Raw genomic sequence first — 23363 nt, forward strand, 5'->3', positions numbered from 1 at the left:
TGTGAATTTGTTTAAAACAATTATTATATTTTTTTTGTTCATCCAAGTGTTTGTAAAGTTAAAGCACTTTATTTTTAGTGCATTTACCTCTATGTAATTACTTACATTTTAGTGGTAAGCTTACTGGCACTTAATAGGGTACAATGTGGATGTATTGTGAGACAGTTATTTAAAGTTTTACTGTTCACATGACAGTAAATTAACAAGTTAAAGACCACTGCAATATGTGACAATTGAATTTATAGCAAAAGTATTTTTTTTTTTTACAAATCATTAAAAAAAAAAAGCAGCTGTAGTTATTTTGTGAATTTAATTTCAAATGCAAATGCTCAAATTTACTGTAAAATGTATTTATAGCAGTACATGTAAATTCAGTTGCTCGTGTAATTTCATTAATAATTGTACTGTAATTTTAAAGAAAAAGCTGTAACATGGGTAATTTTACAGTTATATGTACAGCAATGTGCTGTGTTTTTTTAGCAGTGCAATAGTAGTTTATGATTTACAGTACTCATGTTTTACAGGAGTTACTTTTACAGGTGTTACTGGCAATCAAAATTGGCAGTACGTTACTGTAAATTCTACAGAAATGTTTTACAGTGTACACTGTTCAACATCAGTTAGTTTTGGTGCAGGTTACAGGGTGTTTAAATGTTGTTTTTTTTTTTTTTTTTAAACCCTGAAATGATACGTGTATTATTAAATGGGAAATTTGTAATAACTCAACTGTGTGCATGCTTCATTTAAACAAACTTGATAAACTAATGGAAATGTTAACTTTTACATTTATATAATTCATGTATAATATTGTAGTTTGGGGAAATTTTAAAACTGTCAATTAATCAATTATTCTTCTGCTGTTATCCTGTTTTCTTTGCTAATACAGAACAGGATATTATAAACTTCAGAAAAATGTTTATTACCTAGGTAAACTGTAAAAACACAGGCTTAACCTGTTATAACAAAAATGGCAGGTTATTGGCTGTTTACAAAATATAAAGAATATGCAAGTATGCAAATACTTTATTTGGAAAGACAACATTAGTAGCGCCTGAATATAATGCTTGCACTGGCACTCACTGTGAAAATGTTATGCCTCAGGCAGCAATATACAACAAGAGAACAGAGAAATTACATGCCAGAGTCAAAGACTGCGATATACTTTGATCAACATTGTTGAGAAGGATACTTAAAAACCTATTGGCCACTTACTTTGGATCAGAAATAGATATAATGGACAGTAATTACAAAACTCAAAATCATTTAAACAACTTGTCATAAATGACACTATCTCACAAGAATCAACAGGTGCAACACAGTACATTATTTATTCCACACCTAGTCAGAAGTAGCAGTAAGCAGAAGTAACGGTTGATCCTTTTTGAAACCACTAATACATAATATAGAACTGGTGTTCCAATCCAGTGTAAATATTAAACCTTTTTTGCATGAGGCAAGCATGAGAATGGGTTAAAATGAGAAAGGAATATGCCATATGGAGTTACAGCTGGGAGTTAATCATTTGAACCTTTTACCAATGCAATTTCCCATAACGTTGTTTAACTATGTAAAACTGCTTGTATATATGTGTTGCTGGCCTCAATTCCATTCAGCCCACTTTGAATAAGAACTCCAGCTACATTCCTGGAAAGTTACATAGTGAAGTGTCTTGTGTAATCATATTCAATTGTTGGAATAACAGCTTGCACAAATTTGAGAAAAATCAAGAGGTACCTGGAGAACATAATTAAGGAAGCATTATAAAGGAATAGAATTCTGGGTAATTTTCTGCTGTTCATATTTTTTTAAATAGTAAAATTAATTTGAAATGGGGTACACTGTTTTACAGTGGACAGCAGACACTAGAGATTTTTTTTTTAGCAACCACTAGCATGACTTCTGATTATATAAATAAAAGTATACCGCAATCTTAAGAATGTTGATTCAAATCTGAGAGTGTAACTGCTGCTATAGCACTTATGCAATTCTATAATTCTATTGACATTCATCATATAATCTGATTAATGCGGATTTAGAACTGAGGCAAGATTTCAGATTAATTTCATACAATGTAAATGCAATTACATTGGTGTGAAAAAGAGTTTGCCCCTTCAGTGTGATTTTTTTGCATATTTGTCACACTTCAGATCATTCAACTAATTTACATATTAGTAAAAGATAACACAAGTGAACACAACATGCAGTTTTTAAATTAAGGTTTTTATTAATGAGGGAAAACAAAATCTAAAACTACATGGCCCTGTGTGAAAAAGTGTTTGCCCCCCTGTTAAAACTGTGGTTTATCACACCTGAGTTCAATTTCTCCAGCCACACCCAGGCCTGATTTCTGCCACACCTGTTAAAAAACTCTTAAATAGGACCTGCCTGACAAAGTGAAGTAGACCAAAAGATCCTCAAAAGCTAGACATCATGCCGAGATCCAAAGAAATTCAGAAACAAATGAGAAAGAAAGTAATTGAGATCTATCAGTCTGGAAAAGGTAATAAAACCATTTCTAAAGCTTTGGGACTCCAGCGAATCACAGTGAGATCCATTATTCACAAATGGCAAAAACATGGAACAGTGGAGAACTTTCCCAGGAGTGGCCGGCCGACCAAAATTACCTTAGAAGCACAGCGACGACTCATCCAAGAGGTCACAAAAGACCCCACAACAACATCCAAATAACTGCAGGCCTCACTTGCCTCAGTTAAGGTCAGTGTTCATGACTCCACCATAAGAAAGAGACTGGGCAAAAATGGTCTGCATGGCAGAGTTCCAATACGAAAACCGCTGCTGAGCAAAAAGAACATAAAGGCTCGTCTCAGTTTTACCAGAAAACATCTTGATGATCCCCAAGACTTTTGGGAAAATACTCTGTGGACTGACAAGACAAAAGTTTAACTTTTTGGAAGGTGTGTTTCCCATTACGTCTGGCGTAATAGCAACATACCAACAATAAAATATGGTGGAGTTAGTGTGATGGTCTGGAGCTGTTTTGCTGCTTCAGGACCTGGAAGACTTGCTGTGATAAATGGAACCATGAATTCTGCTGTTTACCAAAAATCCTGAAGGAGAATGTCCGGCCATCGGTTCTTGACCTCAAGCTGAAGCGAACTTGGGTTCTGCAGCAGGACAATGATCCAAAACACACCAGCAAGTCCACCTCTGAATGGCTAAAGAAAAACAAAGTGAAGACTTTGGAGTGGCCTAGTCAAAGTCCTGACCTGAATCCTATTGAGATGCTGTGGCATAACCATAAAAAGGCGGTTCATGCTCGAAAACCCACCACTGTGGCTGAATTACAACAAATCTGCATAGATGAGTGGACCAAAATTCCTCCACAGCACTGTAAATGCTTGATTGCAGTCGTTGGGGGGTGGCCCAACCAGTTATTAAGTTTAGGGGTCAAACACTTTTTCACACAGGGCCATGTAGTTTTGCATTTTGTTTTCCCTCAATAACAATTTAAAAACTGCATGTTGTGTTCACTTGTGTTAACTTTTACTAATATTTTAATTAGTTTGATGATCTGAACACTTTTTCACACCACTGTATCTTAAGAAATAGCTGTTATACAAAGAAATCTAAAACCAGTGATAAAAGTACATTTTGTAAAAGCAATTATTTAAGATTTTACAGTCAATCTAATAGAATGTCTTCTAACCCATTTTTAGCCATGAACCAGATAATGTCAACCCTTTTTTCAATGAAAATAAAGTTTAAAATCTGTACATTTGTTTGTTGCATATAAACAAAAGGAACATGCATGTGTCTCTTAACAACAATAAAAGATTACTTGCAAAGTAAGGATACATATGAACCCCAAGCTCTCCTCCACCTTCAGCCACAGTTTCAATGATCTTCTTCATCACTTCAGCATGTCTGGAGAAAATAAAAAGACAAATATTTTAATGAGATAAAAATTAAAAATCTAAAAAAAAGCTAGCAAGGACTAAATAATGAATAAATAAAAGGACTGAACTAATTTCTGACAATCGAAAAATGTTATGTTTAAAATGAAGCTTTAGGAAACTTTCAGGAAATGTCTGCTTCAGGAAACATAGTTTTACACAAAACTACAGTGAAATGTTTTAATTCTATTTCTAATACCAACTAGCTGTCCTGCCTTAAAGATAACATTCTACAAAAAGACAGTTTAACAAATGCTGTAGGAAAAACAGACACCAGTTTTTGGCTAAACAGCTCTCACAAACTCACCTGTCATAAAAAAAAAGGTGCCGTATGATTTGATGAAATATATAAAAAAAAATAGAATTTTACTGTAAGAATCAAACAATGTTCTGTGAAGAGACAAAGATGATGTTCTTGTTTTAATTCTGACATAATGAAACAATGAAAGAAAGGAGCAGCAATAATCTACCGCAACATATGAAAAGAACAGGAAGGGTCTCATACAGCAATCTCATGCTAAAACACTGCACTTTCTACACTACAATGAGGGTTTACTAAATTGGGACTATTGAATACCTACTGAATATAGAAATTCAATATATTTTATTTTACTAAATGTGTTAATTTATGAAGTAAAAATATGTACATTAATTTATTTAGTGAAGAGAGTTTTTTGTTATGCCTACTGTGACTTAGGAAGCCATTTTTGTTATTTCACAAGAAGATATGGGCCAAACCTTTACAAACACCATACCTTTTCACCTTGTATGATTTAAGTTTTATTACCTGCATGGATGAACAGAGCACATAGCAGGAGGAGGCAGGTGTGGGTGGTTTTCAATGGTGACTGTTTTCTTCACATGGTCCTGGCTGATATCCTCATACATCTGATCAACAGTGAGAGGCTGTCTTTCCTAGGAAACAGCATAATACACAGGTGTAAATGTAATGATAAAAATGACTGTGCTTTAATCCAAAATATCTTGTGTGTTGTTTTTTGTGCCCATTGGATTGTGCATGAACCTCATCATATCCGAACAGCCACAGCCTAGGAGTTTGATAGTACTTGTCATAAGTTATGTATAGATCATAGGTTCTTGTCTGTAGAATGGCATCTTCTCCGCTTGTCTCAGCCTTCCATTTAGCTGTATCTGCCATTTTTGTTGTGTCAAGAGTGGCCTAAACAAATGTTAAAACAATACAAATATTAATATTTACTCTCCTATTTGTCACCTATTTACAAGAAGAGAGAAAAAGATTTACAGAACTCACCTCATCGGTTTCCAAAAGCCCACTTTCTTCATACTCTAAAATATACAAATTTACTAGATTTATATTTGCACAGCAATTATTGTATTCGTAAGATCCATTAAAAAATATACTGCCCCTTTAAAAACCGGAAACATCTAAGCAAGTACCGTATTTTTTCGGACTATAAGCCGCTACTTTTTTCCCACGTTTTAAACCCCGCGGCTTAAACAACGTAGCGGCTAATTTATAAATTTTTCCTGGTTTTTTTCTGGTTTCACAAACTTTAAGCCAAAAAACTGAACCCCATAACATTAGACCAATAAAATTTCCGAACAGAAACGAAAAACGCACCTCAACTGTGTTCTGAGCTGCACAGCATTGAGAGAAAAAAAGTTTTTCTTAAACGCACAATGATGCCAAAAGATAACCTCCTGAGAGAAATAGTTGTAAAAGGAAGGAGGAAGACAGTGAACAATGACTTTCTTAATAGGCTACTGTTGTAACCGTTGTAACGCGTTGAGTCTGGGTCATGGGAGAGCTCGCTAACTCCAGTTGCAACAGAAATCATATAAGCACAGACAGGTTTCCAAAACTCGTGCTTTTTTATTTTTCTTGGCAACAGCGTTAAGGGTTAGTCAAAGAAACTTAGAAATGAGCATCAGAAAATAATAAGGGCATATTCCTCGGCCTCCACACATGCAGTAATAGCGGGAAAATGCGGCGCCAGGCTATTCCCAAAATACTGTTATGCTCCTAAAGAAAGCGCAACATATTTCACCCATTACACCGTGTAACAGACACTGTCTTTCGTTAAAGCCTGTGTAAAGTTCATTCGTTTCAATGTAGACATGCGGCTTATTGACAAGTGCGGCTTATTTATGTTTAAAATAAAAATCTTTGTCAAATTCAGTGGGTGCGGCTTATATATGGGTGCGCTTTATAGTCCAGAAATTACGGTAAGTAAAAGTTCGAGAGTGACTGTGATTAATATGTTTCAACTAGCATCAAGTTATTTAACCCTAACTGATGATGCGGGTAGCTTCTCAAACAACTTTGTCGGGAGACATATCTTGTGGTTTTGGAAAAGATGCTACTTTAAAATTTGGTTAAGAACTGTCCAATGCATTTCTAAAGCCTGGAAGGATAGTGGAATCACCTTGAAGAAAGAAATGTGGTTGGTAAAAAAAAAAAAAAAAAAATCATGGCTATGTTCAATAGTGAACGTAAGAGCATTTTCACACATACAATGAGAACAAAGGGATTGGGAGCAAGCAGCTGTGAAGCTTGGAGTAAGCAGATGTGTAGACTTAAGAAAACCACTTTTCAATGAGGCTAAACAGGAAAAAAAGTCCAAATTTGCTAGGGCGCTTAAATATTGGACCGATGGAAAAAGGTCACGTGGTCTAATAAGTCCAGATTTACGGGTTCATCGGGTTAAAAAGAGAGACGTTATGTACCCATTATGACTTGTGCCTACCATACAATATGGGGTTGTTTCAATTAGTTAGATCTGTGTTCAACAACATGTTGTGCCCAAAAAGCCAGGTTTTTTTTCCAATCAATGTATTTGTCTTCCCTGGGCATATTACAAGATGACAATGCCATGATTTATTGTGAAAGAGAGTTCATGGAGCATAAATACCACAGAGTCTAGACCTTAACCCAACTGAGAATCTTTGGGATGTGCTAAAGCAAACTTTATGCACAGGTGCGAATCTCCCATCACCAGTACATCATCTTGGCGAAAAATTTATGCCACACTGGACAGAATTAACAATGGGAATTTTTTTGGCATGATGTACATATCTATATGTTAATTCTTTACTGATTTCATATTTTCTTTTAGTTACCTTTCATATCTGCTGCTTCTACTTCATCATCATCGTCGTCATCATCATCATCACTATTTCCACTGCCCATGTGCACGTTCATGTTCATATTGTCCTTCAAAAGAAAAAAAAACAATTAGGTTCAGCTTTAAAAAAAAAAAAAACAGGTGTTAGTAAGTTATGAAATTGAAATTCCTAGGTTGTTAGAATTTATGTACAGCTACCAACTTACTTTGTTATCCAATGAGATTTCACAAACTGCGTCAGTCACACCAGCCACTGGCAATGCAATAGTGATAAATAATTTTATTACTTAAAATATTTAAAAGTAAGTTTTTAAAATAATTGTACTGAATTTTGACGTTACCAGAGTTATGATATGTGTCAACCCATCCTCCATCTCCATCATCCTCTTCTATAATGGCCTCCAGCTCATCAGAGTACTCCATTTGTTTACAACGCTTGTAACATGGAACTGAGACAGATGAAGCTACACCATGAATTCTGACATCTTAAGACTGTAATTTATCTTAAACTAAATTATTCATGAATTTATTAATTAAAGTATCCGCACTCAAATTAGGTGTTACATACCATTACGGGTTAACAGAAACTGCTTGTCATTTGGCAAGTACTGTTTCACCTTTGCTTCTTCTCCTGATGCCCTACAGTTAAACAAAATGATTTAAAAGAACTCTGATTCACAAGAAGGAAAATATCCTTAAGTAAAAAGATTGCCATTAGTACAGCAATAATCCGTCTAACACAAGCTAAACAAGAGTTGGAAAGATTAGGGAACAATTATATAAAACAGATCCAACATCTTTTGATGGTCATTTAATCTAAACACCACTGAACACTTAAACTAATGAGTATGTAATTAAGCTATATTTTAATGAGCATAATAACTAGGGCTGCAACAACTAATCAATAAAAAAAAAATGTTTGATAATGAAATTCGTTGTCAATGAATGCTATTATCGATTAGTTGGGCTGGTAAAATTATGGGTTACCGTGATGGCAAGATAACACAGTCACTTGTGAAATGGCAGAGAGTACAGGTCAACCGGCAGCAGGAAAAAGTATGCGTTCCAAGTACAACTGCAACTATTGATTATTTTGATAATTAATTGATCGGGCGATTTTTTTCTCCCTCCGATTAATTGGATATATAAATTATGTATAAAGTGTACTTTGAAAAATAAATTTTATCTTAAATTAAAGCTTATTGTGGCTGATTGTTGAGGAGGGCATGAGATTTCTCCCTTAACAAATTAATTTATGCTGGTTTGTTTGTTTCTATTTTTTTCTAGAATAGACATTCTAAATGTAGAATTTTGAATTTGTTTCTATTTTTTTTCTTCTAGAATAAACATTCTAAATTTAGAATTTGTTTCTATTTTTTTTTTTCTAGAATAGACATTCTAAATTTAGAATGTCTATTCTATAATAAAAATAAAAACAAACAACCCAGCATACAACATTGTTTTGATAAATTCTGTAAAAAAAAATATATATATTTTTTATGGTTGTCAACTTGCTATCTGCAACTTGCTATCTGCAGTTCATTTACACAAATTGCTTTGGCTTGTATTCTAAAATGCTGTTTGTTGGGTTTTTGTTTTTTTGTTTTTTTACAGAAACAAACCCAGCATTAATGTATTTGTTAAAGGAGAAACCTCACATGCACTCCTCAACAAGCAGCTACCTAGCACTCCCTAGCAAAATGTGAACGTTAGCAATGGGTATCCCACTGGTTGAGCAGGTGCATCACACAACACCTATAGTACTAGTCCCGATGCATGTGGCATTACACCCACCACAGCAAAGTGGGCATGATATGTCACAGAGGCATCATAGCAGTGTCTTGTAAAAGCAGGCTCTTAAAAGAATCACATTTAGGATACATTTAGGCCACATGTTGGAACCCTTAAAAACGATTTCATAAAAGATGCTTTTCTAAAACAGGCACTACTACACACAGTCTATGTACTGATGACCACATTAACAAATCGGTCCAAAAAACTCATAATAAAAATAGACTCTACAGTTCAAATGTATTAACTAGGTGATCAACCTTGGTCTACAAAGGCCTAGAAAGTTCGGTTAGAAAAAATCTGCAGAATATATCCCGCTGTAGCCAGTATACAACATACAGATCTAAGGGAGTAGCACAACACCTAGCCATTCCTCGGACTTATTTGCTAAGTGCCAAGACAACATGTGTTTCTCTGAATAAGAAGAGATCAACCTACAGAGAGATAATCAAAGTAAGTTACCACCATATCATCTTAATAAAGTAGGACTGTTAAATTTCATCTTAGGCCCACATTGATGCAGTACAGGGACATTGCTACAAACAATATATCTGAACACATCACTAGTGATTGAAAGCTTCGATCCAATTTAAACAGCATTATCATGTCAGATATGAGAAGGCAGATAATTATGATAGAAAGCAGGTGTGGAACTTGCTTGATCAACAGGGCCACAGTTGAGAGGGTGGGCAGCTTTAAAAACCTCATATGATCCATCATCTGCCTGGATAGGTTCAAGGCATCCCACAGAGAAATCTTTACATGATGGCTATGGATATTCTTTAGTCAACATGTTCTACCAGCCTTGAAACAAAAGCAATTATGGGACTTCTGGTTTTGGCGATGTGAGAGAGAGCAGCGGGGACGAGGACCTCCCAACCACACTCCTTTCAAACCTGTTAAAGTCTTCCCGTCTTCTTTTTTTCATCTAATTGCTTAACGACGTCAAATATAAGATCTACACTCAATTCGGGAAGAGAAATGAGCAACTTGAAGCAGAAGCAAGGTACTGCACCAGCAACACGTTCAGGTGCTACTATGGCGGGCAAGTTAGCAATCATGGCGTCTAACGAAACCGCTAACAGCAAGGGTTCACCTGTTAAAAAACAACACAGACAATTTGTCGATGAGTCAGTTAATCTCTGAACTGGAAAAACAACGGGCCAGTTTAAAAGAGGACATGGCAAGCTTGATTCATGATTCAATCCAGCTGTTGCAAGCCTCACTTGACACGTTAAGGGAAACAGTAAACTCGTTTCAGCTTCGACTCAAGTCCACTGAAGTATTAGCTGGTGAAAACTTTGAAAGGCTGGTCGCAGCGGAAGCGACGATTACAGCCTTGAAAACGCAAAATTGATCTCTTCTTGACCAAATTGATGATCTTGAGAACAGATCCAGAAGGGCTAACCTGCGTATTATTAACATTCCGGAAGGCAGTGAAGATGGAAAAGACCCCGTTAAAGTCAGGGAAACAAGCTTAGGGAATATTATGGGAGGTTTGGTTTTGCGTTTTGTTTATTACAAGAAGTTTTGTTTTATGTTATGTCTTCAGAAGTTCTTAACAGTGAGGAAACTTGTATTGCTGATTGCATCTCTGTGCTGTTTTTGCCTGTTTAAATTTATGTTTGCACATGGCTAATAAAGCCGATTTAGCTAAATTTCCTGGGGGGTCGAAAGTTAGATTTGTTAGCTGGAATGTAAAAGGCCTAAATGGCCCAACCAAAAGAAGCAGGATTTTGGCATATTTAAGAAAATTTAAATCTGAAATAATATTCCTACAGGAGACACACCTACGTATTAGCGATCAGTTTAGACTCAGGAAATCGTGGGTGGGATAGATTTTTCACTCTAATTTTGACTCTAAGGCACAGGGCACTGCCATTTTGATACACAAGAACATTCAATTTACGGTCTCTGCTTCCATTATGGATCCTCAGGGTAGATATGTTTTAGTCTCTGGGAGTTTGTATCATGTTCCTGTCTTATTAGTTAACGTATATGCTCCCAACTGGGACGATGTAAGTTTTATTAATAAGCTTGTTTCTATTCTGCCAGATCTTAACTCCCATTGCATGATATTTGGTGGTGACTTGAATACTGTTATGGATCCACCCCTCGATCGTTCCAACCCCAGGTCATTATTCCGTTCTAAGATGGCCCAAGCCTTATCCACATTCTTTAATCAAGTGGGAGCTGTTGATCCGTGGCGATTTCTGTTTCCACGCAGCAAAGCATACTCCTATTTCTCGCAAGTACACCACTCCTATTCAAGAATCGATTACTTCTTTATAGATAAATCTCTCCTTCCTTCTGTTGAACAAATCGATTATTTGCCTATTGTGGAATCAGATCTCATTTGCAATCTGAGGTACAATGAACGGCCTCTGTGGAGACTAAATACGTCCTTGTTATCAGAACCTGAATTTTGTACATTCGTAACTACGGCCATAGATAACTTCTTACTGCATAACAGATCAGAATCTATATTGGCATCTACATTGTGGGAAACACTAAAAGTATTCATAAGGGGGGAAAATAATCTCATATACTTCAACTCTAAATAAGCGTAAACAAAAATTAGACAATTTAATTGACTCTATTAGGAGACTGGACTGCCTCTATTCTGTGTCTCCCTCACCAGAACTTTATAAGGAACGGTTGAGCCTTCAAGTCCAATATAACCTGCTCTCAACAAATAAAACTGAATGGTGCTTATTACGTGCTAGAGGGTATACATATGAACATAGGGAAAAGGCAGGTCGACTTTTAGGCTACCAATTGAAATCTAAAGCTGCATCTCAAATTATATCTTGAATTCAAAACAATGATGATGATTTAATCATTAATCCCATTGAAATTAATACAACCTTTAAGAACTACTTTTTAGATTTATATGCTTCTGAAAGCCCTACATTAAACTCTAGAATGCTTTGGAGGGAAATGTACAAATGGAGGAAATTCTAAATGCTATTTCATTAATGCAGAACAAAAAATCCCCTGGCCCAGATGGCTACCCTATAGATTTTTACAAAAAATTTGCAACCAAATTAGCCCCTATTCTTCTTGATATGTTTGAGGACTCTTTTGTAAGGGGAAGCTTGCCGCAAACTTTGAATGAAGCAAACATAGTTCTATTGTTAAAACCTGGCAAAGATCCCGTAAAATGTAATTCTTACAGGCCAATATCACTCCTTAACACCGATACTAATCCTTGCATTACGTTTAGATACAGTAATAGGGAATTTAATTTCTGGCGACCAAACAGGTTTTGTCAGAGGTCGTCATTCTTTTAGTAATATTCAGAGATTGCTGGGGGTAATCCACTCATCGAAACTTGTTTAGGGCCCTATACCTCAGGTTGTTATTTCACTAGACGCAGAAAAAGCGTTTGACAGGGTTGAGTGGAAGTATTTACTTTGGAACATATTTTCTCTCACTGGTTAAGTTACTATATTTCTCTCCTGTGGCATCGATAATTATAAATGGGGTACATTCAAAGTCTTTTCCTCTATCAAGGGGTACGAGACAAGGGTGCCCTCCTTAGCCCTTTACTTTTTACTTTAGCCATCGAACCCCTATCCATAGCGTTAAGATGCTCGAAGCATTTTACTGGCATTAGCAGTAGAAACATAGACCATAGGGTATCTTTGTATGCTGATGATATGTTGTTGTGTCTTTCGGACCCGATTGTAGGTATTCCGCAAGTAGTTACGATTTTGGATCAATTTGGTGAATTCTCAGGTTATAGATTAAATTTCTCAAAAAGTGTTTGTTTCCCCGTGAAGAGTAGGGGCCTCCAAATTTCAGGGAATGATATACTGTTTCAATTGTCTGTATCAGGTTTTAAATACTTAGGGATAAATATCTGACAGGGTTTTCCTAACCTTTACAAAGAAAACTTTGCTTCTTTAATTGACAAGTTAAAACTTGATCTCAAAAAATGGAATCTGCTGTTTCTTTCTCTTGCAGGAAGAATTAATTGTGTAAAAAAAAAAAACATTCTACCGAGGCTCTTGTACTTGCTTCAGTGTGTCCCATTCTTTTTACCTAAATCCTTTTTTCAGAACTTAGACAGTCTAATTTTATCATTTATATGGGGAGGGAAAACACCTAGGATTCGGAAGGAATTCCTCCAAAGACAAAAAATTCAAGGGGGATTAGCACTACCTAATTTCAGATACTATTATTGGGCTGCAAATATTTCAAAAGTACTCTATTTGCTTCAGGCATTTCAGAGGCGTGTTCTTGTACCTCTTCATCTCTCCCAGCTTTAGCTTTATCCAAAATGCCCCTTCGTATTTCATCATATACGCAATGCCCAGTTGTAGCAAATACCCTCAGGATCTGGTTTCAATTCAGACAGTGTTTTGGTTTCAGAGACTTCTCCATAGCCGGCCCTATATACAAGAACCACCTATTCCTCCCGGGTCAACTGGACTCAGTTTTCAGTCAGTGGCAACGTTCGGGTCTTGTCAGATTTAGTGATCTTTTTATAGATAATGTTTTTGCCTCGTTCTCAGCTCTTTCTTCAAAATATGGTCTGCCAGAATCACACTTGTTTAGATATTTTCAAGTTCGTCATCTAATCCAAAGCCACTGTCCCACATATCCCTCCGTTCCTACTAGTGCGGGAATGGATACAGTTCTAAATATTTCAATACACTTGAGGGGAGTAATTTCCAAAGTGTATGACACTTTAATGTCAGTAAAAAATATCGATCTGAACAAAATGGAAAAGGGATTATTCAGGGTAAATGGGATGACCTCCTGCACTCGTTTAGGCTTGATTCAGTTCAAGGTCCTTCACAGACTTCATTACAGCAAGGTTAAGCTGTCCAAAATATACACCATTGTAAATGATGCGTGTGAGCATTGTCGCTCTGTTGGGGCAGATTTGGCTCATATGTTTTGGACTTGTCCCAGACTGTTTGATTACTGGACAACTATATTTAAAATCTTGTCTGAGGTGTATATTAGGGGATATTAAGCCTAGTTTTGAAATGGCCATTTTTGGAGTACCTGAGCAAGGTACAGTCATGCCCAGGAAGTGTCAAGATGCTTGTGCTTTTGCGTGTCTTCTGGCTCGGAGAAGAATATTGCTTGATTGGAAATCAAGTAAACCACCTTTAGTCTCACTCTGGCTTAAAGATTTGATGCTATTTTTGAAATTGGAAAAAATTAAATACTCTCTTAGAGGGTCCACCAAACCTTTCTATTTAGTATGGACTCCAATGATCTCATATTTTGGAAAGGGTGCAGCTCTTCCCCCAAACTGAGTTGGAAGGCTTGTGCACATTGTAACAGGTAATGCCGTCAGGTGCAATGGGCTAACAATGTTGTTCAGTATTTCCTCACTGTTTGTAGTCATAACTGTGGTTTTTTTTTTTTTGATTGGGGGGGGGGGAGAAAAGGGGGGGGGGGGACAGGAAATGTGGAAAATACTGTCGATTAGCTGTCGCCTAATGTTATTGTTGTTTGTTATTGTGCTTTCCTCTGTTCCTTCCTCAATAAAAATAATAAAAAATAATAATAATTAAAAAAAAAATCAATTATGAGGCAAACAGTTTCTGTGTGTTTGTGTGTGTGTGTGTGTGTGTGTGTGTGTGTGCTATTTCAACATTTTAAATGTAATTTAAATTATACTGATCAAGACAACCAATGCTGCCTTTATCATTGTTGGGGACCTGTTGGAGTGGTAGTAGCAGTGGTTAAAGCTCTGGGTTACCGATCGGATGGTGTGGGATTCAAGCCCTGGTATCGCCAAGCTGCCACTCTTGGACCCTTGAGCAAGGCTATTAACCCTCTGTGCTCCAGGGATGCCGTATAATGGCCGACCCTGCACTCTGACAAACATTAAAAAGGTATTCTACACTAAAGGAAAGTTACAAACCCATTCCCTGCCCTGCTTTCAGCAAAGGTAACCACATTAGCTTCCTGATGTTTCCTGCTTATTAACAATGCCTGAAATAGAAAGATTTCTAGAGCAATACACAAACAGAGTGAGGATGCCATGTCCTGACTTCTAGATTGCCTTGCATACACCAACTGGCAAATTTTTTATTAAATTAATTAATTTATTAACTTTACAACTTAGAAGGAAACACAAACTCTGTACTTAGCTAAATAAACACATGCACAGAGTATGCTTTCCCTAGAGTAAAAGTTAAGTCATTTTTTCAAACAGAATCCATGGGTCAGTTGAGATGTACATGCAGAGCTGAGAACTACAGCTTTTACTTCTAGTGACATGACTGCCTACAGGAGGTCCAAGTGTGACATTCAAAATGACAGAGTGAATTCAAACTTGTGGATCTGACCTTTAACATGTGAAGCATTGTCCTCTGACAGTGATTTTCACATGCAGCGGTCTCCCGAACAACTACCTCCCTGTAGCAATGATATCAGTGTTGATGAACTGCTTTGAGCATCTTGCCAGATCCCACTTCTGCACTTCTCTACCATATCTTATCATTCAAATTAATTCACTGACAATGCCACTGCAATGGCCATGCACTCTGCCCTGAAACACCTGGAGAAAAGAGACATCTATGTGCAGATGCTGTTTATCGATTACAGCTCTGCATTCAATACCATTATTCATACCAATCTTTTTCAAGTCGAAAGATCTAGGACTTAGCAGTCATTTGTGTAAGTGGATTCTGGACTTCCTGACTGGTCTACCCCAGGCGGTAAGGACTGGCATTCCCGTAAATGTTTACTTTTAAAAAAGTTTCTTCTTAATTAATAAAAAAAAAAAAAATGCCCACATGTTTCGCAAACATGCAGGTCTGGATTTGCTGAATGTCTTACATTTTTTCCTTTTCACATCCTCTGAATCAGAACAGATGTATGGTATCTGCAAATTTTTCATATTTTTCCACAAATTATCAATGGTTCAAGTATGGGATTCAACTGTGCCACTCAAGGACAATCAGACACTTGTCCAAAGCCTCTCCAGAAATGCTTTGGATTGATTAATGTTGTTCTTATGAACAGTAAACTACTTATTGTGAGTACCATAGTGTGAATTCATGCATGCTCTGGAGCAGTTTTATTTTATTTATTTTTTTACATAATCTATGTCTAATAAACTGTGCTTATCATTTGCTCACATTGTGCCTTTCAAAATCTTTTCTTGCACATTTGACAGAGATGGACTCAGGTCATGCCCAGAGTCTTTTGGAGAAAGTAAAAGATTAGTTTGTAATTTTCCATAAAGTTTTTAACAAAAATTTATCTTTTTACTTTGTTATTACAGTTTTAACTATTATGTTAGGATTAACACTAATACAGAGTGTGTAAAAGATAAAGTGGTCTAAATAAGTTCTAAACCAATGTACCTAACAGCAATTATCCAAATAACAAATAGTAATTTTGATGGTAATTTCTAAACCTATCCATTTCATTCCTTCTTTTCTTTGCTTCTTTTAAAGAATTTCCTGCACTTTTACTTCCATTCCCCTACTCGTTTATTACTGGCAGCCCCCCCTAGACTTAGATTTCTCCAGTTTATGGTTTGCAACTTTATTTTTCTTCCCCTTGCTTGTTGATTACTTTTATTTTTCTGTTAATTTATTCTAGTGCTGTAGAAAGCATGTAATTTTCTGCTTTCCTTATGCAGACATGTCTTTGGTGTGAACACTAGAAAATTAACTTAAGGGATCTTACCATTTCCATGTGGGGCAGTGATGAACTAGATGATCTCCTGCAGCAACAAACTGTATAAAGAATTTGATTTAGTGAAATAAAATCCAATATGACCATTTAATAGCACATAAAATAACATAATATATTCATTTTAAATCGCAATACAGAATTTACCTCCTCAGGAGTTATAACTCCAGTTTCTTTAAACTTGGATTCCTGCAAAAAGCAGTGAAACAATAAAATAAGACAAACATTGTAGTGATAATGATTTTGTTGGGGAACAATTTAAATTATGCTAGAAGCCATGAACACTAATATCAGTAACATCCCTATAGTAATGCTATATTAATGCTGCACTTGCATTTGAGGTATAATCCTAATTTTTTAAAATGCATATAGACAACTTGAATTATAAATAACAAGATATTTGTTATCATAAACATCTACTTTAGTGACATGTAATCATATTATTCATATAAATCATATTATTGCATGGATTTACTTATTTGTACTGCATAAAAATTGTGAAGCCCAGTCATTTGATACTTTTGACATTAATTAAAGAACATGAAAAAGGAAAACCAAAAAACAGCCATAAATGAAGACAAATAATACATGTCATTTAAATATGACCAAATATAGCACCATATGAATGGAGGGCAGGCTGTTTAATGAGCATAAATTCAGCTAAATATCTGGTGGTTATTTGTCAATAGCCAATCAATATAATGTTCAAATTAAGGCATTGATTATTCAGATAGGAAGAACTTTTTATTTATTAAAGAGCAATATTAAATATACAAGAGAAATTTAAAATTAAATTGCATACAAGAATATCTGTAAAAACTAAACCCATTTAATGCATTTAATTGTCATATAACATCAAAATGCAAATACAAATATATAAATAATATATAAATCAATTTGAAATTACTTAAAACATTTTTTTTTAAAGTAATTTGTAATTTATTTATATATTATTTACATATTTGTATTTGCATTTTGATGTAATATGACACTGTATGGTGTTTTCTTTATGTTTTAGTTTGGAAAGTTTCTGTCGTGTAGCCTGAATCTTCTCCTCACCCCTAGCCGTTTTCTCGTCATTCCCCCATTTTTCATTCTGCAGCATCTTCTGTGTTGTATGGATGCCCGTTTCCGCAACATGGAGAAAAAAAGTTGGCCTAATTCCAACTATATTTATCGCAATTCCAAATTTTTTTCGAGGAATTCGGAAGTTTTTCTCTTGCCAGACTTTTTTCCTTATTTTTCCGTAAATAACCAACATTTCTCATGCATTCATGGATTTGCGAGAAAAACAGTCGGAATTGCGAGAAATAAAGTCTGAATTGCGACAAAAATTTCTCAGAATTGCGAGAAAATAAGTTGGAATTGGTAGAAATAAAATCAGAATTGCAAAAAAAAATAAAAATCCAAATTAGGCAAACATTTTTATTGTGGCAGAAACGGGCCTCCATAGTGTTTACCTGTCAAAAGCACTCCGGAGTTTAGAGGATGGTGCATCAGTAATAATAGTCCATGGGGGAACACGATCCTCAGTGTGTAGTTAAATGGACTAAATGAAACATCGAGGCAAATAATTTGCCTTGATACATTTTTGTATTTGAATTACTCGAAAAATTACTCGAGGAATCGTTTCGGCCCTAGTCCAAATACATATTTATTTTCAAATTAAAACATTTTAAAAAGTTAAAATAAGCTGCACTTTTGTAGACCCCCAACTGGTGCAACAGAAAAGTATTCAATTAATTGTTTCTGATTTTAATTGCCATAGCCATCAACAGCACAAAATTGACTTTTTTCCCCAGAGAGTGAAGAGTAGAATACTCTTTCTACACTATCAATCACAACAACGCTTGCCAATCACGGCTTCTGTAAGCATGCCAAAGTAGGTGGATAGGCGGTCCTACCTGAATCATTGCACCTCTAAATACACCTTTAAATCATTATGGTGCCATAGCTATAGAAACCATCAATATACAGAAATGCAGAATAATAGAGCACTGCATCACAGACAGGTCTGATGCAGCAAAAAATGAATGCTAATTAAAGCAAGCTTTACTAAAGAATGAAACAATTTAACAAGTCAAATTGAATTTTTTTCATGTATTGGTGGCACTGGATAGCTTGTATACCCAAAAAGTGCACCATTCCATGGCCTGTAATAGACTCCAATGTTGATTTACAATAGTGACGAAATGTGGGGTCAAGTCCCCCTGCCAATACAACAGAACATGCCATCAACCACAGAGTAACAACATAACTTTTGTGATGTCATAGCTTAATACTATCTGTATGAAATGCTAGTTGAAATCTGATTGGCTGAAGGCAGTCATGTTTTCATTGTACTGTGTACTGACTTCTGTGTGGTGGCCATTATGGCTAGGAACTTTTGCAAATTATTTAATTTTAAATTCTCCTGACAAATTAAACTGGGCAAAAAACCTTGTTCCCAAATATAAGTTTCGCATATAATGGAAATTGCATTTTGAATGGGTTTTTTCTGTAGCTGCAAAAAATAAAAAAAATAAAAAAAATCAAATAAAAAAATATAAAGTTCTTTTTAAAAAGGTATAATTGTTTTGTTTGGTTTTGTTTGCTTGATTGTGTCCAATTTGAGTGAAATTGAAATTTCCTTTGAACCTATCTAAATCTACTATTAAAGTTTTGTTAAGATTATTCAGTAGCAAACTGGTAACCTTGTCTAATAATATACAGATTACCAATTTTGTTCTTTGTTTCTTTAAGCTACTAAAATCACTCAACGTTTAATTGTGCTGTTTTGTCATTTATAACAGCTCACAAATACTATTAAACATGTAGAATTAAAAATAAACCACATAATACCTCACATCACTCTTTGATAATGGAAACAATATACTGTTGCTATTTATACCACACACATTTCGAACCTTAATCTCATCCCATTTCCCTTTATATAAATCAAGCACAAATATCTCTCTAGACCAAAGCACATTTGTTTTACTGCAAGTTTCTTCAATGTACTTTCAAATTCACTCGATTCGTTCTTTTAATTAAAACACTACAAATGTTTTCTTTGTTGCTGATTGCCATTAACTTTGTATACACTAAAAACTACCAATTGTTAATGAATGACAATTCCCAAAACATGACGACAATGCTATAAAATACATACAAAATAGAAGAAAAACAATTATAGTGAGTGCGATTTCATGCATTTGTGATGCCCCCCTCCCCTAATGTCGCATATGTAAAACAACTTACAGTAATAGGTGCTACAGCGCCATTAGTGCGCTACTGTTTCCAATTCACTGTTGTCCCATTGACCTTCAATACTCGGTACTCTGCCACCTATTGGTCATTTATGATTCTGCAAAAGTAATGGAAGCACTCAGTTCTTCCTCCCTCAGAAAGTCAGATATACTGTATGTACTAGGATTTAAAAACAAAAATGTGTTATTCTCAGAAAGTATATTAAGTTTATTAAGGTGGACATTTAAAAACTCATTTGTATTTTAATGAACAAAAATGTTTTAACTGATAGCTTTACTGATAGGTTTGATGAACAATTATAATAATGATGCTACAGGGATTTCCTGACTATCAGGAGATTTTTTTCAAGTTGTGTTGTGCGACTTGGAGGCATTTAAGGCCCCTAAAAAGAGCAAATTAATTAGCAATTTTCTGGTGGAAAAATAGGCGGGTGTGTTTTTTTTTTTTTTTTTTAAACACAGCTAGGTCAGACCGCAAGTAAATATCTGGGCCAATAAATTTCAGCAGGCTGCCTTGTCAATCCAGAGCAAATGAAATACATATTATTAGCACCCAGGACTGAAGAAACAAGTCATGATTTTTCTTAGAAGTCTACAGTGTCTCTAAGGTCATGGTCAATAAAAAATGTCTATTAAGCTCTTCACACATCTTTCCATGAATTTGTCAAATAATAGTAAAAGTATACTAGTCATTTGTGATTCAGCAACACTGATGGATCTATGCCGGTAAAAATCGACCCAAAAAAAAAAATAAAAATAAAAAATTTGGAAACTTTCTTTAGTTAACAAAAAAACCTTTTCATAGCATTCGTGATATTTTTCATTACCAATAACAACCTTTCTTAAGTGTTTTTAAGCAGTTTTAGCCATTTGTGGATTTTTCTCTCAAAAACAAATCAAAGAAAGGTCTGATAAGCGAGCTAAGAGGTGATTCCTCCACTGTTTGATTTGCGTTTGATAGCAGTTTATGGGAACTCTCAATATGCAGTCCAAACAGATCATTTAAGAAGCATATTCTATTATTATTTGAGTCTTGTTCCCCTCAAGGTTTCTTCCTTATGCAACCTCGGGGAGTTTTTCCTTGCCACAGTTGCCACCGGCACGCTCATCAGAGACAAACTTATACTTTTAAAGAAAATCGTATTCTTTTTCTTCACCGCATATGTGTAAAGTTGGTTTTAATCAATGTTCATTGTTAAAAGCACTATACAAAAAAATATTCATTTAATTATTGTTATTGTTATTATTATTAAAATCAAGCAAAAAATTTGTCTCAAATAGAGATGGTACATTTCATATTTAATCTCTTCACAACAAAATATATGATTTAATTACTGTATATAATTAAATATTAATTAATCTGCTAAGACATTTCAACTCTCAAACCCACTTATACTGGCTTTCTCCATAATCACAATAGAAGTTAATTAATATGACTGTAGAATGTTTCAAAATCAATCCATGGATCGGTCAGTACAATTAAGCAACAATTTAATAACAACATGGAAATAGCCCTTTAAAAACAGAGTTTCTCAATATTACTGACCTAAAGGACAATATTTAATCCATTATAAAATAGACATTTTAGATTGGTAGATGATCAAACCCAAACATGAGTTCACCGTAAAATACATAATTTTCAGTATAAAGACTAATTAATCAGAATCAGAATTTTAAAGAAAGGGCAAGTAAAAGTCACATTAACTGTTCGTATATTTGAACCAGGACTTTATGTAAACGTTAAAAATAAATAAATTTTTATTGCAGAATTAAAATTATCTGCTCTTTAATGTCCTATCTATACAACTGAACTAGTGGGATATTTTGATAGATTATAAAGGACTTTTCAAACTGGCAGCTGATCAAATCAACTCATGTCAGTTAATAGTATCCAACCTTGAGCTCACAATGACGATGAAATAATTTTATGGAAATGTTTTAAAGTAGTTCCTCTTCAAAGTCACCAAAATCTTCCATTATTATGGAAATGAGCTAGGACAATCAATACCACAGCAACGATTTACAGTGAGCTCCTCTATGCTTGCAATAAAAAACACTTTAGAATTTTGTAGTATTTGCCATTCACAATCACAAATCTGCCAATTAAATAAGGATTATTTATATATTATTAATTATAAACCAGACAAAGAGGAAGATAATTTAACTCACTTATAAGAGTTTGCTGTGAGCAACACTATGCTGGAAAATAACAGGTTCAATACCTTTACAATTAAAAAGTCAGTAAATCAGTTGAGCCAAGACAAGATCAATCTTGACTCACATAAAAGTAAAACGTGAAAGAAAAACGTGAAAGAAAAATGTGAAAGTAAAATGTTAAATGCTTTCACATGCTCATCTTTGCTTCGTTTGGGTTCTCCGGTTTCTCTGTTTCTCCCACAATCCAAACGTAGGTGGATTTTTAGTTAGGTGGAAATTCGGTTGATGTATTTATTTCTCTATTTATATTGTCAGGAAAACTATGACACCACTCCAATTGATTGGACACATTCATCTTTTATATCCTTTTTACATTTATAATTCTACAGCATTTGTTATGCTGTATAATATCCATATATTGCACGAATGTAGGTTATGGAAGTTGAAACCATGAACTAAAATTAATAGTTTAAATTAAAGTTGTGGGTTATACAATGCATGTTTTGTAGGCAGTTGCATCACTTTCAGGTTTGTGTGAAGAATATTTTGGCTGTTAGAAGGCGTCCACATTTGCGACACATCGGAAGCGTCTTAATCATTTCACAATACATTTCTAAGACATAATAATAATAATAATTGCCAAAGTTATTGTCAAAGATTAAAAACAAAACTGACTTTTATGCATTGTTTGTTTGTTTTGCAGCATCATCTTAAATTATTACATCCTTATTTTGGTTATCAAGTTTTTTGGGGGTTTTTTAGATTTGTATCTTTGACACATCCAAGATTGTGGAAAATGGTCAAAAATAATCCAGTCCACAATTACTTTTTATATAAAATTTCAGTCATTCTTTGTGTTTTCCCCCATATCTGTGACTTCACAAATTATATTGGCAATTGAAAATTAAAAATCCTGGTAAAATTTTAGTAATCAGAACTGAGGTTGATTAACAGAGTTAAGTGAAAAAAGTAGAAAAAGATATTGATCTGATATCTTTTTATAGCACTTACACTTGCCGGAACGGACTTTGTGGCACTATTTATTACACCGGATAAGGTTTAATAACTAATCTATGCGCTAGCCTGCGTCTGAATTTCACATCTTCTCCCTGACAGAACGAGAAAGTAAAAGATGCTGCTCATCACCATCTAAGATGTCTACTTTAGTCGATAAAGAGCTAGCAAACTGGCGTACACGTTACGGGCTTACCTTCAGTACGGGCGTTAGAAACTCAGCTACCCCTAGAGCTGTGCCTTTCACAGAATTGATGACGTTCTGCATGGTGACAATTAAATACCACGGTGATAAAAGCCGCCTTCGCCCTAATGCTTTGAGTTTTCAAGTCTTCTAGTTGCAACTACTACTTACAGATTTTTTGTTTAGCAAACCTCTATCAAAACCACGTGACCCAAGTCATCCGACTGTCACTTCCGACCCTCAAAGTCACGTGAACATGGCGCACGCGTATAGC

At 35.1% G+C, this 23363-nt stretch overlaps 1 protein-coding gene across 1 annotated transcript; it reads right to left on the reverse strand.

Moving 5' to 3' along the window:
- Positions 1-1005: 1005 nt before the first annotated feature.
- Positions 1006-23342, reverse strand: atg3 (autophagy related 3). Its single transcript, XM_083534264.1, has 12 exons — positions 23102-23342; positions 16634-16675; positions 16481-16530; positions 7590-7660; positions 7363-7470; positions 7228-7274; positions 7017-7110; positions 5188-5222; positions 4939-5094; positions 4702-4829; positions 3817-3885; positions 1006-1734 (listed from the first exon to the last, which is right to left on the reverse strand). The coding sequence occupies exons 1-12, from the start codon at positions 23171-23173 to the stop codon at positions 1653-1655; spliced, it is 954 nt and encodes a 317-aa protein (XP_083390390.1). The 5' UTR covers positions 23174-23342; the 3' UTR covers positions 1006-1652.
- Between the last annotated feature and the right edge of the window lie 21 nt (positions 23343-23363).

The sequence above is a fragment of the Silurus aristotelis genome, assembly GCF_946808225.1.
Source record: "Silurus aristotelis genome assembly, chromosome: 2".
Taxonomy (NCBI): Eukaryota; Metazoa; Chordata; class Actinopteri; order Siluriformes; family Siluridae; genus Silurus; species Silurus aristotelis.

Excerpts from the sequence above, each read along its gene's own strand:
- atg3 (XM_083534264.1), bottom strand. The coding sequence starts at position 23,173 with ATGCAGAACGTCATCAATTCTGTGAAAGGCACAGCTCTAGGGGTAGCT. Across the intron at positions 7,471-7,589 it reads GTTTCTGTTAACCCGTAATG|TTCCATGTTACAAGCGTTGT; the intron begins GTATGTAACACC and ends CATCTGTCTCAG. Across the intron at positions 7,275-7,362 it reads TGACACATATCATAACTCTG|TGGCTGGTGTGACTGACGCA; the intron begins GTAACGTCAAAA and ends TTGCATTGCCAG.